This window comes from Papio anubis, chromosome 8, assembly GCF_008728515.1.
Source record: "Papio anubis isolate 15944 chromosome 8, Panubis1.0, whole genome shotgun sequence".
Lineage (NCBI taxonomy): Eukaryota > Metazoa > Chordata > Mammalia > Primates > Cercopithecidae > Papio > Papio anubis.
In genome coordinates, this window is record NC_044983.1 from 37,883,710 (window position 1) to 37,899,055 (window position 15,346).

A 15,346-nucleotide genomic window follows, 5' to 3' on the forward strand; every position below is an offset into this window, starting at 1 on the left:
TTTTCCAGACAGATCACATATTAGGCTAAAAAACAAATCTAAAAATTTTAAAAAGATTGAAATCATAACAAGTGTCTTTTCTGAACCCAATAGAAAGAAGCTAAAAATAAATAGTATAAGGCAAACGAAAATATTAATATATATGTTGAAATTGGCACACTATTGAATAACTATTGACTGAAAGAATAACATCAAAACAGAAATTAGAAAATACCTTGAAATAAGTGAAAACATAAAAATAAAAGTAAACAAAAAATATTAAAACAAATGGATGCAGGAAAAGCAATACTATGAGAAAAGTTCATAGCAATATATGCCTACATTAAAAAAAGGCATATCTCAAATATGTTTATCTGAAGGATCTAGAAAAACACGATAAAACTAAGCCCCAAATTAGCAGAGAAAATTAAAAAAACAAAGATTAGAACAGAAATAAAATAAAAATAGAAAACCAATATAGAAACAAAGAAGTTCGTGTTTCGAAAAGAAACAAAATTGACAATTAAACTTAGCTATGCTAAGAAAATAGAAAGGATGCGAATAAATAAAATCAGAAATAAAACAGAGACTTTATAACTAATCCCACAGAAACAGAAAAAGATCATGTAAGAGACTAGTATGAACAATTTTCTGTTAGCAAACTGGATAATCCAGAAGAAATTGATAAATTTCTAGAAACATAGAAACTGCCAAGATTGAATCATAACGAAGTACAAAATTTAAAAGGACTCACAACTAGAATGAAGATTAGATCAGTAATCAAAACCTACAGACAAACAAAAGAGCAGAATCAGAGAACTTTACTGTTGAACTCTACCAAACATTTAAAGAATAATTAATGCCACAGCAACCATTCTTAAACTGTTGCAAAAAACTGAAAAAGGAAACACTTCCAAATTTACCCTACAAGGCCAGACATCAAAGCCACATAAATCATTACAGGAAAAGAAAACTACAAGCCAGTATCCCTGATGCACATAGATGGAAAAAGTCTCAAAAACATCTGAATGCAACAGAATATTAAAAGTGTCCTACACTATGACCAGGTGGGATTTATCTCTGGAATGTAATAGTGGTTCAACATAAGACAATCAATTAATGTGATACACTATATTATATAATAAATAATACAATTTACAGGATGAAATTAATAGATGCAGAAAAAGCAAATCTCAGCTTCCTTTATAGGACCTTATACATACATTATTATGACCCTAATACAAAAATCAAACAAAGTCAGTACAAAACAAAACTTGCAGATCAATATCTCTCATGAATACTGATGAGAGAAACCTCAAGATAATAAGTCATGTGTAAAAAGAATTATAATTAATCATGTCAGGACTTGGTTGTAATTTTTTAGGTATGCAAAACTATTTCAAGATTTAAAAATAAATCAATTCGATCCAGCATGCCAAAAGACCAAAAAAGAAAAGAAAAACTTGTAGTCCTATCAACTGATGTAGAAAAAGCATTTTCTGTAACTAAATAGCCATTAATGAACAAAAAGAACAAAATAAACTTTTAGCAGGCTAGAAATAGAGGAGAATTTTCTCAACTTCATACAGAGACTATAAGAAAACCTAAAGCTAAAATTATTTTTTCACAATGAAAGACTGAAGTTTTCCATGAAATTGAGAATAATCGAAGAATGCCCTCACTATGGTTATTCAGCATGGTTCTGGACATTTTAGCAAATTACAGTGAGGCAAGGCAAAGAAATGAAAAGCAGACTGACATACTGGTTGAAAATGAAGAAAGAAAATTGTCTATATTTGTTAAAGACCTGTCTATGTAGGAAATCTCAAGGCATCTATTAAAAAGCCCTTTTAGAACTAATTTGTGAATTTAGCAAGATTCTAGAATAGTAGATGAAACCTAGAAAATGAATTGCATCACTAGAACAGTATACATGTGGAAACTAAAATTAAAACACAAGAACATTTACAATTGCTGCAATAAAATGAAATACTTAGGTATAAACCTAAAAAATGTATAGGATCTGAAAGCTGAAATAACAAAAACACTAGTGAAAGACATACGTAAATGACCAAATAAATTGAGAGACTTACTGTGTTTTTGAATTGGAAAACTTAACATAGTAAAGATGTCAGTTCTCCCCAAATTGATCTACGGATTTAACACAATTTCTATCATAGTCCTAGCGATTTTTTTTTTTTTTTTTTTTTTTTGCACATGGAGTAGCTTTATCTAAATCTTACATAAAAAAGCAAAATATCTAGAATAGAAGAGTTTAAAAAGTATAAGAAAGAATAATAAAGTGGGAAAAACCACTCTAGTTAACAACCCAGACATATATCCACACTAGATCCACGGATTTTTTTGACAAAGTAGTTAAAAGAGCAATTCAAAGCAGAAATATAGCCTTTTAAAAATATAGTGTTGTAACTATTATACATCTAGTCAAGACTGAACTTTGATCCAAATTCCACACCTTATACAACATTACCTCAACATAGATAAAGAATTAAATGTAAAGTATAAACTTAAAAAAACCCCAGAAAGTCTTCAGAAACTACTGTTACGTAGAATCCGTAGGTATGACATGAAAACAGCCAATCATAACAAGAAATTGTTGATAAATTAGCCCTCATCAAAAATAAAACTCTTTGATCAGTGGAGACCATTTGAAAAGTAAGACAAATCACAGACAGGGACCAAATATTTGCAAAGCACATGTTTGACAAAGGACATATTCAAAATATAGAAAACTTAAAAATCAACAGTAATCAGCAACCTTAAACTCCAAACTCTCAGATTTTTGCTTGGTTCCATGTCTGGATGCTATGGTTCAGACTATCTACAGTAGGGGGCAAACTTAAACATGAAATTCACCTCCTGTGCTTACATTCTCTCAGGTACAAAATTCCTAATTGGCCTATTGTCACATGGCTCAAAACAGGTGTCTCATGTATTTTTTTTTTTTTTTTTTCTGACTTCGAGTTGTAATTTGGTAGGGAGGGAAAATCCTTTACCAGTTACCATATTGTAGATTTCGTCATCTCTCAGTTCCAATTCAGCAATAGAGTGTGACCAGTAATTGCCTTTCATTTCCTCCCAGTCGCGTGAATAAATGTCTTACAGAGTAATAAATACCTTACAGGGTGTAATAAATATCTTACAGGGTAAAATGAGCTTTCTCACATAATTTCAAAACTTTCTTGACTCTTTAATGTCTTTCAGCCTGTAATCCCAGCACTTTAGGAGGCCAAGGTAGGCAGATTACTTGAACCCAGGAGCTTGAGACCAGCCTGGGCAACATAGTGAAATCCCGACTCTACTAAAAATACAAAAATTATCTGGGTGATGGTGTCGCGTACCTATAGTCCCAGCTACACGGGAGGCTAAGGTAGGGGGATCACCTGAGCCTGGGAGGCACAGGATGCAGTGAGCCAAGATTGCACTGGGGTGACAGAGTGAGCCCTCGTCTCAAAAAACAAAAAAACAAAACCAAAAAGAAAAAAGTTTTTCTGATACAACTCGAATTCCACGGTTTCACATTTGGACCTATTAAGGTTCGGTACACTACTTGATCGCATCCTCACTCTCATCAGTTCCCTGGGGTCTCTCTGTAAGGTAATGTCTACCATTTTCTCCACTGCCCAGGCCCTCTCATATATCGATTGAAACTTCTCAGTGTGTCTTCGCTTCTTCAGACACTTTTTTCCCCCCTAAAACTCCTACTAATACTTCCAGACATACTTTAAATGTCCTTTTTGGAGAAATGATTCCTAAGTTCCAGATTTTTAAAAACGTAGTTCTATTCAATATGCTTTCATAATAATTGCCACATTATATTTAATGTTGTAATCTGTTTTCTCAATAATTATGTGGGCCATGAAGCATTTATTTCCTCCCCAACAATGGCACATTAACCACATACAAAAATGCAAATTTACTTGGCAGAAACCAAAACTTACCTTTGAAAATGAAGAATCTACATACAATGTTCCTGATTCATTGTATAAATACACCAGGAAATGTGGGTGTAAAAATGACCTAATTCAATAAAAATGATGACACTTCATTGTAATTATATCATTAATTAAAAAATAACTTCCAGAATAATAAAATTAAACAAAATTTACTTTCAATACAAACATCTAAAAATGAAATGGACTTATCTCTATATTAACTTGCTGCTTTTTGATACCATATTGTGAATATAAGAAAGAATAACAACCAGTATAATCAGAAAAATGTGTGGATGCTTTAATGAATTTAAAATAATCAGCTAGGGCCAGGTGTAGGGGCTCACACCTGTTATACCAGCACTTTGGAAGGCCAAACCTGGAGGATTGCTTGAGCTAAGGAGTTCAAGACCAGCTGGGGCAACATATGGAGACCACTTATCTCTACTAAAAATAAAAATAAAAATAAAAATGAATTGGTGGGTCATGGTGGTATGTGCCTGTAATCTTAGCTACTTGGGAGGGCAAGGCGAGAGGATGGCTTGAGCTAAAGAAATCTAGGCTGTAGTGAGTTACGATTGCACCACTGCACTCCAGCGTGGGCAACTGAGTGAGACCCTGTCTCAAAAATAAAATAAAATGAAATAAAATAAAATAGGCCAGGTGCGGTGGCTCATGCCTGTAATCCCAGCACTTTAGGAGGCCGAGGCAGGCAGATCACGAGGTCTGGAAATCGAGAACATCCTGGTGAAATCCCGACTCTATTAAAAATACAAAAATTATCTGGGTGTGGTGGCATGTGCCTGTAATCCCAGTTACTTGGGAGACTGAGGCAGGAGAATCGCTTAAACCCAGGAGGCAGAGGTTGCAGTGAGCCAAGATCATGCCACTGTGCTCCAGCCTGGTGACAGAATGAGACTCTGTCTCAAAATAAATAAATAAATTAAAAAAATAAATAAATAAATAAATAAAATAACTGACAAACACAGATGTATGTATAGTAATAGGTAGGTCTGCCAGATTTCAAAAGAGATTTTCTTTCAGATTCAACTGTAATTTTATGGCTCATACACCTTAGTTAGTATTTGTTAACAAGTAACAATAGATTTTATATATTTACATTAGTTTTCATGATGTTACTTTAGATGATGTTAGTTTACATGATGTTTTCATGATGTTGGTAAAAACAACCCCAAAATTCTTAGTGTCATAAAACAGCAATGAGTGTCCTTCACAAGTTTACTAAAAATTCAGCTCCATCCTGCCTTCCTTCTGGAACCTAGGAAAAGGCAGAGTGCCTCCCTGAAACAGTCTCAAAATGACAACCTGAAATTGATGACTAAAATGAATCACAGAGAAGATATAAAATGTTAAATGAATCTAATATTCAGTCTCTTATTTAAGCTCAATTTAGGGTAGTGATTGTAAAAATTTGAGACACTAAAAATAATGAATAAAAAAGTAGTAACTTACTGTTTTTCAAGCAGGAAAGTATATGGTTTCCCCTCAATTTTGATGGAATAAGTGGCCTGTAGCAAAATATTCAGAGAGAAAGTAATTGGTAGAGATTCTAACTTCTCAAAAGTTAAACGTCACAGTTCCTTGAAACATATATTCATTCATACAAATGTAGATTATATCCTGCATGTATCAAAATTGGAACGTATAACAGAATTAATTGTAATTTAAATAAACACAAGGAGTCTAAATTTCAAAACTCAGATCATTAATCATTAGCATATATTATTATGAGATTTGAATTTAAAATGGGGATAATGTTTAGAAATGCTGAGAAACAGTTGAAGAAACTTGAATTTTGTTATCTTTGTTCCATTTTGCAGCTCTCAGCACAAATAAATTGAAAATGAAATAATGCAGCACAGGTTCCCAGTTAAGAATAAAAGACTTACTGCTCAGCTGCCAGAGGTACTACCCACAGGCAGTCCTCATCTCCCTGCCCCCTTTGGCTCTTGCCTTAGCTCAAGAGAGTCATCTTACACAAAGTCACGCTTTCTGGGACAGCCCACATCTCATTAGAAGCTCCTCCATTTAATGGAGGTTTCTGGTTCAGATAGATTTAGTATGGTGTTCCAAACAGATTAAATACGGTGATATCTTCATGATAAATTGATATTTGTATCAATAATAAAAATTCCTTTCATTTCCACAGCCTTTTAAGGCAATTTTATTTTTTCAACTTTATTGAGCTACGACTGAAAAACAAGTTTTGTATTTATTTGAAGTGTGTAAAAGATGTATATGATGTTTTAATATACATATACATTGTGAAATGATTAAAAAAATCGAATTACTATATCCATCACCTCACATAGTTACCATTTTATCATATGTGGTGAGAACACTTGAGGTCTATTCTTAGCAAATTTTAAGTAAACTAAACATTATTATTAACTATAGTGACCATGATGTGCATTAGATCTTCTGAATTTATTAATCTTATAACTGAAAGTTATAACATTATATAAGATTATATAAGAAATTAATAAATTTTTAATATATTTGACCAATGTCTTCTCTTTTCACCCTCTCCTCCAACCCCTGGTGCTACCGTCTAATTTCTGTTACTATGTGTTTGACTTTATTTTTAAGATACTATGTATAAGTGAGATAATGCAGCATTTGTCTTTGTGTGTCTGGCTTATTTCACTTAGCATAATGTGCTCCAGGTACAACCAGGTTGTTACAAATGATGGATGGCAGGATTTCCTTCTTTTTAAAAACTGAATACTTTCCATTGTTTATTTATTGATCAATTGATCGATCATCTATTAATCTACATTTTCTTTACCCATATACCCAGAGATGAATGCCATACTATTTTGATTATGATAGATACATAATATAATTTACTTTTAGTATATTGCATATATTTAAAGTATACAACATAAGTTTTTGATAGTCTTATCTTGATTTAGAAATAGATAAGTGATTCTGGCAGTCAAGCAAATTAAAATATATATCATTCCAATATAGTTACTTTCTTTTATATTTTCCTTGTTGTTGTTTTGGTGGTAAGAGTACCTAAAATCTACTTTATTGACAAATTACTGATATAAAACATCTTATTGTTAACTACAGTTCTTTTGTACATTAGATTTCTTAGATGTTTCATCCTATGTAACTACGACTCTGTACCTTTTTACCTACATTTTCACATTTGCCCCTGCACCCTCCTCCTCACACAGAGTCCCTGGTAACCATTGTTTGCTCCACAATTCTATGTATGAAAATTTTTGAAATTCCACATATAGGTAAGATCAGGCAGAATTTTTCATTCTGTGTCTAGCTTATGCCACATAGCATAACGTCCTTTCCCTTATTTCATGTCATCACAATGGTAGAATCTACTTCTTTTTAAAGACAGAATAATATTCTATTTCATATATAAATACATACATACCACAATTTCTCTATCCGTTCATCTGTATATGGACATTTTGGTTACTTTCATATCTTGACTGTTGGGAATAATGCTGCAATGAACATGAGAGTGCAAATATCTTTATGAGGTAGTGATTTCATTGTAATATAATTGGAAATGAAGAAATGTGATGGTGCATCAGGGTTTTTGCTCAGAATTGTTTTTACTATTTTGAGTCTTTTGTGGTTCCATGAGAATTTTAGATTTGTTTTTTTTCTGTTTTGGTGAAAAATGCCATCAGAATGTTGATGGGCATTGCATCATTGCATTGAATCTGGAGGCTGCTTTGGGTAATATGCACATTTTAACAATATTAATCCTTCTAATCCATGAGTAAGTGATATCTTTCCATTTGTTTCTGTCTTCTTCAATTTTTCTTATCAATTTATAGCTTGTAGTTTTCAATGTACAGATCTCTCACCACCATAGGTAAATATATTGCTAAATATTTTATTCTTTTTGATGCTACTATAAGTAATTTTTTAAAAAAATTTATTCCTCAGCTAGTTTACTATCAGTGTGTGGAAACACAGCTGATCGGTTTTATGTTGGTTTTTGCATACTGCAACTTGACTGAATTCATGTCTTTGTTCTAACCTTTTCTTCATATAGAATGGTTAAGATTTTCTATGTATAAGATCATGTCTTCTGATAATAGACAATTTGACTTGGAGGCATTTTATTTTCTCTTCTTGAATAATCCTTCTGGTTCAACTTCCACCTATGGTGAAGTCCAAAGATAATGTTAGTCTTATCTTGCAAAGAGGCAAGTTTCTCTCATCTAATTGTCAAGGAAGGGCTATCCAAGAAAAGAAGGTCAGAAGGACTTCCTGACCGAGAGGCTTTATGTCAGGGCCTGCATGGGCACTTCCTCTCTCTTGGCAAAGACTGTGGTCTCTCACAGGACACTTGAGGTGACTTAGGTCTTCCCTGCTTAAGACCAGTGGCCGCCATCTAAGTCCTATCTGTGTTTGGAGAAGGCAGTACTCCATTTGGCTGTAGTTGGCAGCTCAAGCTTGGCTTGGGATTTTCCAAGTGTCCCCATCCTTTGGTCTCTTCATTGGAAGCACCACATCTCCTGTCACTTGCACACTCTGCCACTGATGGCATACAACAATTTAGTTTTCCTGTGCTTGTTTCCTGAGAGCAAGGCAGCGGCAGGTCTCAGATTTCTTTGAATAAATGTGAGGTGTTATGTAAGAAATGCAGCCACATATACACCGATTTTATTTTATTTATTTACTTTTTTGAGACAAACTCTCACTCTTTTGCCCAGGCTGGAGTGCAAGGGTGCTACCTCGCCTCACTGCAACCTCCGCCTCTGGGGTTCAAGCGATTTTCCTGCCTCAGCCTCCCTAGTAGCTGACACTACAGGTGCTTGCCACCACACCCAGCTAATTTTTTTTTTTTTTTAAGTAGAGATGGGGTTTCATCATGTTGGCCAGGCTGGTCTCAAACTCCTGACCTCAAGTTATTTGCCCGCTTTGGTCTCCCAAATTGCTGGGATTACAGGCATGGCCACTGTGCCCAACCTGATCTCTTTATCATTTCCAGGCTGTTCTCCCCTCACCTTCCCTTTCTTCCTTCAGAATATGCTCACAAAGGCCCTCTAAGCAGTGGGTACTGGAGATAACAGAGAGAACAAGGCTCAGCCCTGCTGGGTGCAGTGTGGGTGGCAGACAAGGATATTGAAGATTACAATAACCCAGTCTCCTGGTGGAAATGCACAGGGGACTACGGGAATGCACAAACAGGTGGCCTAGCCCAGCCGTGAGAGGGACTTGCAAGGGGGGCTTCCTGGGTCCCTGGGTGAGGATGTGAATTCTGGCTTCCACTGGGCCTACACTGAGTGCCCCTGGCCAGCGGGGGTCAAAAGACCTACAGGAAGAAGCTGAGACACAAAATACAATTTTAATGACTTAACTTGAATTGAAGTGAGGACTGCTGTCGGGGATGCACTTCCAAGTGGTCTTTGGGAGTGGTCCACTTGGCCTTTGTTACAAGCAGGTAATTTTTTTTTTTTTTTTTTTTTTAAGATGGAGTTCAATGTTTAACAGTAGTGGTGAGACTGGGCACCAGTGTAGTTTTCATGATATTAGAGGAAAAGATTTCATCTTTTCCATATTGAGTATGATGTCAGATGTAGGCCTGTCATTTATGGCCTTTATTATTTTGTAGTAAATTCTTTCTATACCCAATTAGTTGAGAATTTTTATCATAAAAGAATGCTGGATTTTGTCCAAAGCCTTTACTTTATCTATTGAGATGATGATATGTTTGTTATCCTTTATTCCCTTAATGTGGCATACACATGTACTCATTTGCATATGTTTAACAATCCTTGAATCCCAGGAATAAATCCCAGTTGATCATGATATACAGTCCTTTTATTGTGCTGTTGAATTTGGTAATATTTTATTGAGGATACTTTCATCTTTGTCCAGGGATATTGGCTCATGTTTTTATCTTGGAGTATCTCAGTCCAACTTTGGTATTAGAGTAGTATTGTAATACTGGCTTCATGAAATAAGTTTGGAAGTGCTCCTTCCTCTTCCACTTTTTGGAAAACTCTGAGAATAATTGTTATTTACTCTTTTTTAAAAAAAAAAATGTTTGGTAGAAATCACCAGTTAAGTCATCTGGTCTTGGACTTTTCTTTATAGGAGATTTTTGATTATTGATTCAGTCTTACTTGTTATAGATCTCCTCAGATTTTCTATTTTTCATTATTCAGTCTTCATAGATTGTTTCTAGGATGCTGTCCATTTCTTCCAGGTTATGCAGTTCGGCATAAAATTGTTCATAGCATGATGCTTTTACTTGGTGATGTCAATTGTAATGTCTCCTCCTTTATTTCTGGTATTGCATATTTGAGTCCTCTGCTTTTCCTAATATTGTTAAAGGTTTATTAATTTTATTTATATTTTTAAAAACATAACTCCTAGTTTTGTTCCTCTATCTATGGTTATTCTACTCTCTTCTTTTTCACCCTTTGTTTTCTTCTTTGACCAATTGGTTGTTTAAGAAGGTGCTGTTTAATTTCCACTTATTTAGGAGTTTTCTATTTTTCCCTGTTTCCATTTGATGGAACATTCTATAGAGGTCTTTTAGGTCCATTTGGTCTAAAGTGCAGTTTAAGTCTAAATGTTTCTCATTAATTTGCTGCTGTATAAATCTATCCATGGTTGAAATTGGGGTATTGAAGTCCTTTGTCAATATTATTTCTCATTTCAGTTCTGTTTAAATTTGCTTTATACATTTAGGGGGCTCTGTGTTGGGTGCATATACACTTTAAATTGTTGTATCTTCTTGATTAACTGGCCCCTTTATGATTACAGTATGACTTTTTGCCTTTTGCTACAGTTTTTGACTTAAAGTCTATTTTTGTCTCATAAAAGCATAGAGACTCCTTTCCTCTTTGGATTTTGATTTCCATGCAATATCTTTTCTTTTCCCTTCACTTTCAGCCCCTGCGTATTCTTAAAGCTGAAATGTGTCTATCTCAGGCAGCATATCTTTGGATACTTTTAACCCATTCAGCCACTCTATGTCTTTTGATTGGAGAGTTTATAGTCCGTTTAAATTTAGAGTAATTATTGACATGAAGACTTACTATTGCCATTTTGATAATTGTTTTCTGGCTGCTTTATATGTTGTTTTGTGCATTTTTCTTCTCTTCCTGTGTTCCTCTGTGATTTGATGTTATCCTGCAGTGGTATCTATTGATTATTTTCTCTTTAATTTTTGTGTATTTACTACAGATTTTTGTTTCATGGTTTACCATGAGGCTTACATAAACATATAATTATATCAGGTTATTTTAAGATACTAGAAATTTAACTTCAATCACATACAAAAACTGTGCATTATTACTTCTACACATATGCATAATTTTATGTTATCTATGTCAAATTTTCCATCTTTTTATGTTTTGTATCCATTAACTATGGTAGTGATAGTTATTTTAACACTTTTGACTTTTAACCTTTACGTTAGAGTTATAAGTGATTCATACACCACTATTACAGTATTATAGTATTCTGAAATTGACTTATATTTACCTTTGCCTGTGGGTATTACACTTTCATATGTGCTCCTGTTATAATTTAGCCTCTTTTCGTTTTAGCTTCAATAACCCCTTTAAGCATTTATTAGGCAAGCCTGGTGGTAATAAACTTCCTCAGTCTTTGTTTGTACAGGATATTTTTTAATCCTTCATTTCTGAATGACAGGGTCGTCAGGTAAAATATTGGCTATTTATATATTTTTAGTTATATTCCTATGCAATTTTCAAGTGTATGTCAAATATATGTATGTAATTTATTTACTCTTGCCCATTATGCGTTGTGTAATATCCATTATCACTTATTTCTTCTTCACCCTGTGAAATATATAGAAGTACGTCTACAAATTGCTAAATGCATTTTTGAGTTTCTTGTTAAGTTTTATCCTAATTGATTGTTACCATATAATTAGTTTTATGCTACCAGTATTTGATTTTTAATTTTCTTTCTTTACTATCATCAATTTTGTTGACCGTCCTATATATTCTTCAGAAGAATGTACATTACTTACAGTGGCATAGAGCTAAATTACAGCTGGATTGGAAAAGCTCTATCTTTAGATCTGGGGATCCCTACATATCTGGATATTTCAGATTCTTGTCCAAAACAAAGGCAGTGATATTTATAATGGGCTTTCAGGGCTCAAAACGTCCCTGGCCAAGGGAGCCTCCTCAGTGTTTGCCTAATTATTTTGACAAGCCCTGCTTGACTATTTAAAGAGTCACTGAAAGATTTCAGCTGAGTTCTCTGAAAGCCAACATTTCTCCTATAGTTCTTTTGTTGGTAGACTCAGTATGCGTCAGGAACACAGAGACTGTGTTTCTAAACAGGGAGCTCACAGTAAATGTTTCTTGGATCCATGTGTGATAAACTGTAGAGTCTAGTGAGTCCTAAAACATATCAGAACTGGAGAAAACAATACATTCACTTCACTGGGTTCATGTTCTATATATGTCCATTGGATAAAAATATTTTTGTTGTTCAAATTTTCTTTACCTTTATGAATTTTTTTATGATTTGTCAACCAACATTTGAGGAAAACATTTTAAGATCTCACTATGGAAATGGATTTCACAATTTCTTCCTCTAGAGCTATGAATTTTCACTTTATAGGTGCTGAATGCATTTTATTAAATTTATACAACTTCAGAATTGTTAAATGTTCCTAGTGAGCTGAATATTTCATCACTAAAACATAATGCTTATCTCTCACAGTGGTGTGTGCATGTGTGTGTTTGTGTGAGTTAGTGGAGATGAGGAAATTGAACAAAGCCTGGTGACAGTTCAAAAAGATATATATCATTATTGTTTGTTAATAAGAGTCAAATGTAAAGTAACTTTTCTGGAAGATATTCTTCAATGTTTACAAAAAAATTTAATGGCTTGCCCATTGATCTACATAAACAACTATCAAAGAAATTTTATGAAACTATGAGTTGAAAATTTGATAAGATATATGTTACATCCATATGACATATCATGAAGTCATAAAAATGACAGAGCCATGTTATCATAAAAGTAAATCCAATATTTATAAATAAATGAAAAGTCAATTACAGTCATATAGAATCATTAAAAATATATGTGTGCATGTGCATGTGTTTCTAAATATTCATTTAGTACAGATTTATTATTTTTAGAGACTGGTGTGGACATTCACTTTATTCAGCATTCTCTGTATTACCTCAATTTAATTTTACAACATACCTACTTTCCTACTCAAATCAGATGAAAGATGACATTACTTTCATTTTTACAAAGGATTTATATACACATGTATAGGCATGAAGATAGTCTTTATATATTATCATGTTAAAAACATATTGCTTGGTAAATATTAGTATGACCTCAACTATATAATAACACAGATTTAAATGTACATATTTTCTAAAAGAACCCAGTAGACTGAATATGGTTCCTTTGTGTCATAGGAATCTGGGGATTCTTTTTCTGAATCTCTATTTTAAAACAGTTATCTAACATTCATATATTACTTGAGAAATGAAAAAATATCAAACTCTTGCTGTCATTCAAACCAAAAGACTCCTTAGCACGGTAAATTAGAACACAAACAAAATTTCACAAAAGGATATGTATGAATTGATTGGGGCCATGTAGTCCAGAAAAAACAAAACACCATAATTTTAAAAGGTGATCTCTTAATTACATGCGTTTCTGAAACATCGCCATCATTGGTGTTTGTCTGGATCTTCCGTGGTACTGTAATTTGCAGAACTGGTGTTTCAGAATCTGCATGAGGAAAAGCATATGTGAACATTCCCAGTGTATTCATGTCACAGCGTCTTTTCTCATCACTCTTTATACTTCCATCGCATACACGCACGCGCACGCGCGCGCGCGCGCGCGCACACACACACACACACACACACACACACACACACACACGAGTCCAGTTCCAGGAAACGGCTCCTCCAGTTCCAGGAAACGGCTCCTCCAGGTATGGGAGGTTTACCCTAGCTCTACCCAAGGACACTTCAGGGCTTGGTGACCTCAGCCCTGCGTGGTAGAAGTGTGGGCTACAGGTCCCATCCGGCATCCCCGCTTCCCGCTGCAGCCTGTGGTCCACACTTGTGAGCGGTTCTGAGGCCCCCTCCCCAGCCTGGCCTGCGCTTCTCTGCCCTGCGAAAGGCGAAAGGGGAAAGGCGGCGTCCTCTCCTGCAGGGCTCTTTACTTACGCGGGCCCGCGGAGGTCAGCCGGCCCAGGCCTGAGAGGATCAGCAAGAGAGACAGCATTGCCTAGCCGGCGGCCCAGCCACAGGGACGGCCGTTGCCCTTGGAACGGCTGCAGCTCGAGGCCAGGGTGGTGGAGGCCGAGCGGAGCGGAAGGGCCGTGGGGTCTGCGAGTGCTGCGGGGACCCAGCTCCGTGGATCCCGAGGCGGGTGGATCCTACAGCCCCGCGCGCCCGCCCACAGTGGGCTGCATCGGAGGAGGCACGTGGGAGCCGGCATTTCTGGGCACGTGGGCTCTTTTTTTTTTCCTAAAAAGTTGACATTTACAATGCATTCAGGGGTAATATAGGGTTATAAAGCACATTTGTACTCTAGACCTTTTGCTGATGAAGTCTTGGCAAGATGACTGTTCCACATCATAGCCTTCTGGGAAGACGGTTGAATTATTGTAGTGAAGGAAAAAAAAAAAGGAATCACAGTATGTTTAGCAGCAGCCAATTGCCAATTTTAGTAATATCTAGTTCTAGTTTTCTTCTCTCAAGACTCAGGTGAAAACACAAACACATACTGAAAACTAAAAAATCAGTTTCTTAGAAAACTAAGTAGTTTAAATAAAATGCGAAATATGAATATATGGATATATTTTATTATTTTAGTACGATTTATAAGTATCAGGCAAAAAAAATCACACCTATAAAATTACTTCATAAAAACAATCAAAATCCATTTATTTATTGACTTTTCCACACTTTTGTTTCTTAGAAAAGCTTTATGGCTTAGGGAGACTAAATGAAAAGCCAGACATATTTTCCCCCATCAATATGGAGTTCACACAAGGAATGATAATATTTAAGTGGAAATAATTTTATTTTATCTCTTACTACATAGGTAGGTGGTTTGCCTAATTTCAGGTTTTTTTTTTTTTTTTTTTTTTACAATTTATTATTTATTGTAACATTTGTATTGTAGTAAAATACACAACATAAAAATTACTATCTTAATGCTTTTTAAGCCTACTTTTCAGTGGAATTAAATACATCCATATTGCTGGGCAGCCATCACTATCATTCATATCCAAAACTTTGGATTTCGCCAATTTTTACATAAACTGACTTGTGTTTGTGATGGAATTCCATCTGGTGTTTAATGAATATGTGCTCTTGTGGAACAGGAATTAAAAGAAATTAAGGAGTGTATAAGCAGAAACTCAGTTGTAT

The 15,346-nt window shown here is 34.9% G+C and overlaps 1 protein-coding gene and 1 long non-coding RNA gene across 3 annotated transcripts in view; one reads left to right on the plus strand and one right to left on the minus strand.

Annotated features, from left to right (window-relative positions):
* LOC101008763 (A disintegrin and metallopeptidase domain 3-like) overlaps positions 1 to 14,304 on the minus strand; it is an 80,355-nt gene extending 66,051 nt beyond the window's left edge. The window contains exons 1-4 of one of the 2 annotated variants that reach the window (XM_031669494.1): positions 14,135 to 14,302; positions 13,606 to 13,688; positions 5,406 to 5,461; positions 3,942 to 4,020 (exon numbers count right to left, since the gene is read on the minus strand). In XM_031669494.1, the coding sequence (XP_031525354.1) occupies positions 3,942 to 4,020; positions 5,406 to 5,461; positions 13,606 to 13,688; positions 14,135 to 14,192 (276 nt within the window). In that variant the 5' untranslated portion in view covers positions 14,193 to 14,302. Of the gene's footprint in view, positions 1 to 3,941; positions 4,021 to 5,405; positions 5,462 to 13,605; positions 13,689 to 14,134 lie in introns of both variants that reach the window. The other variant, XM_031669495.1, reaches the window with a different exon arrangement.
* The window catches only part of LOC101009104, a 54,020-nt gene continuing 52,489 nt past the window's right edge, over positions 13,816 to 15,346 (plus strand). The window contains exon 1 of the long non-coding RNA XR_004185798.1: positions 13,816 to 13,896. This is a non-coding gene — a long non-coding RNA (uncharacterized LOC101009104). The remainder of the gene's footprint in view (positions 13,897 to 15,346) is intronic.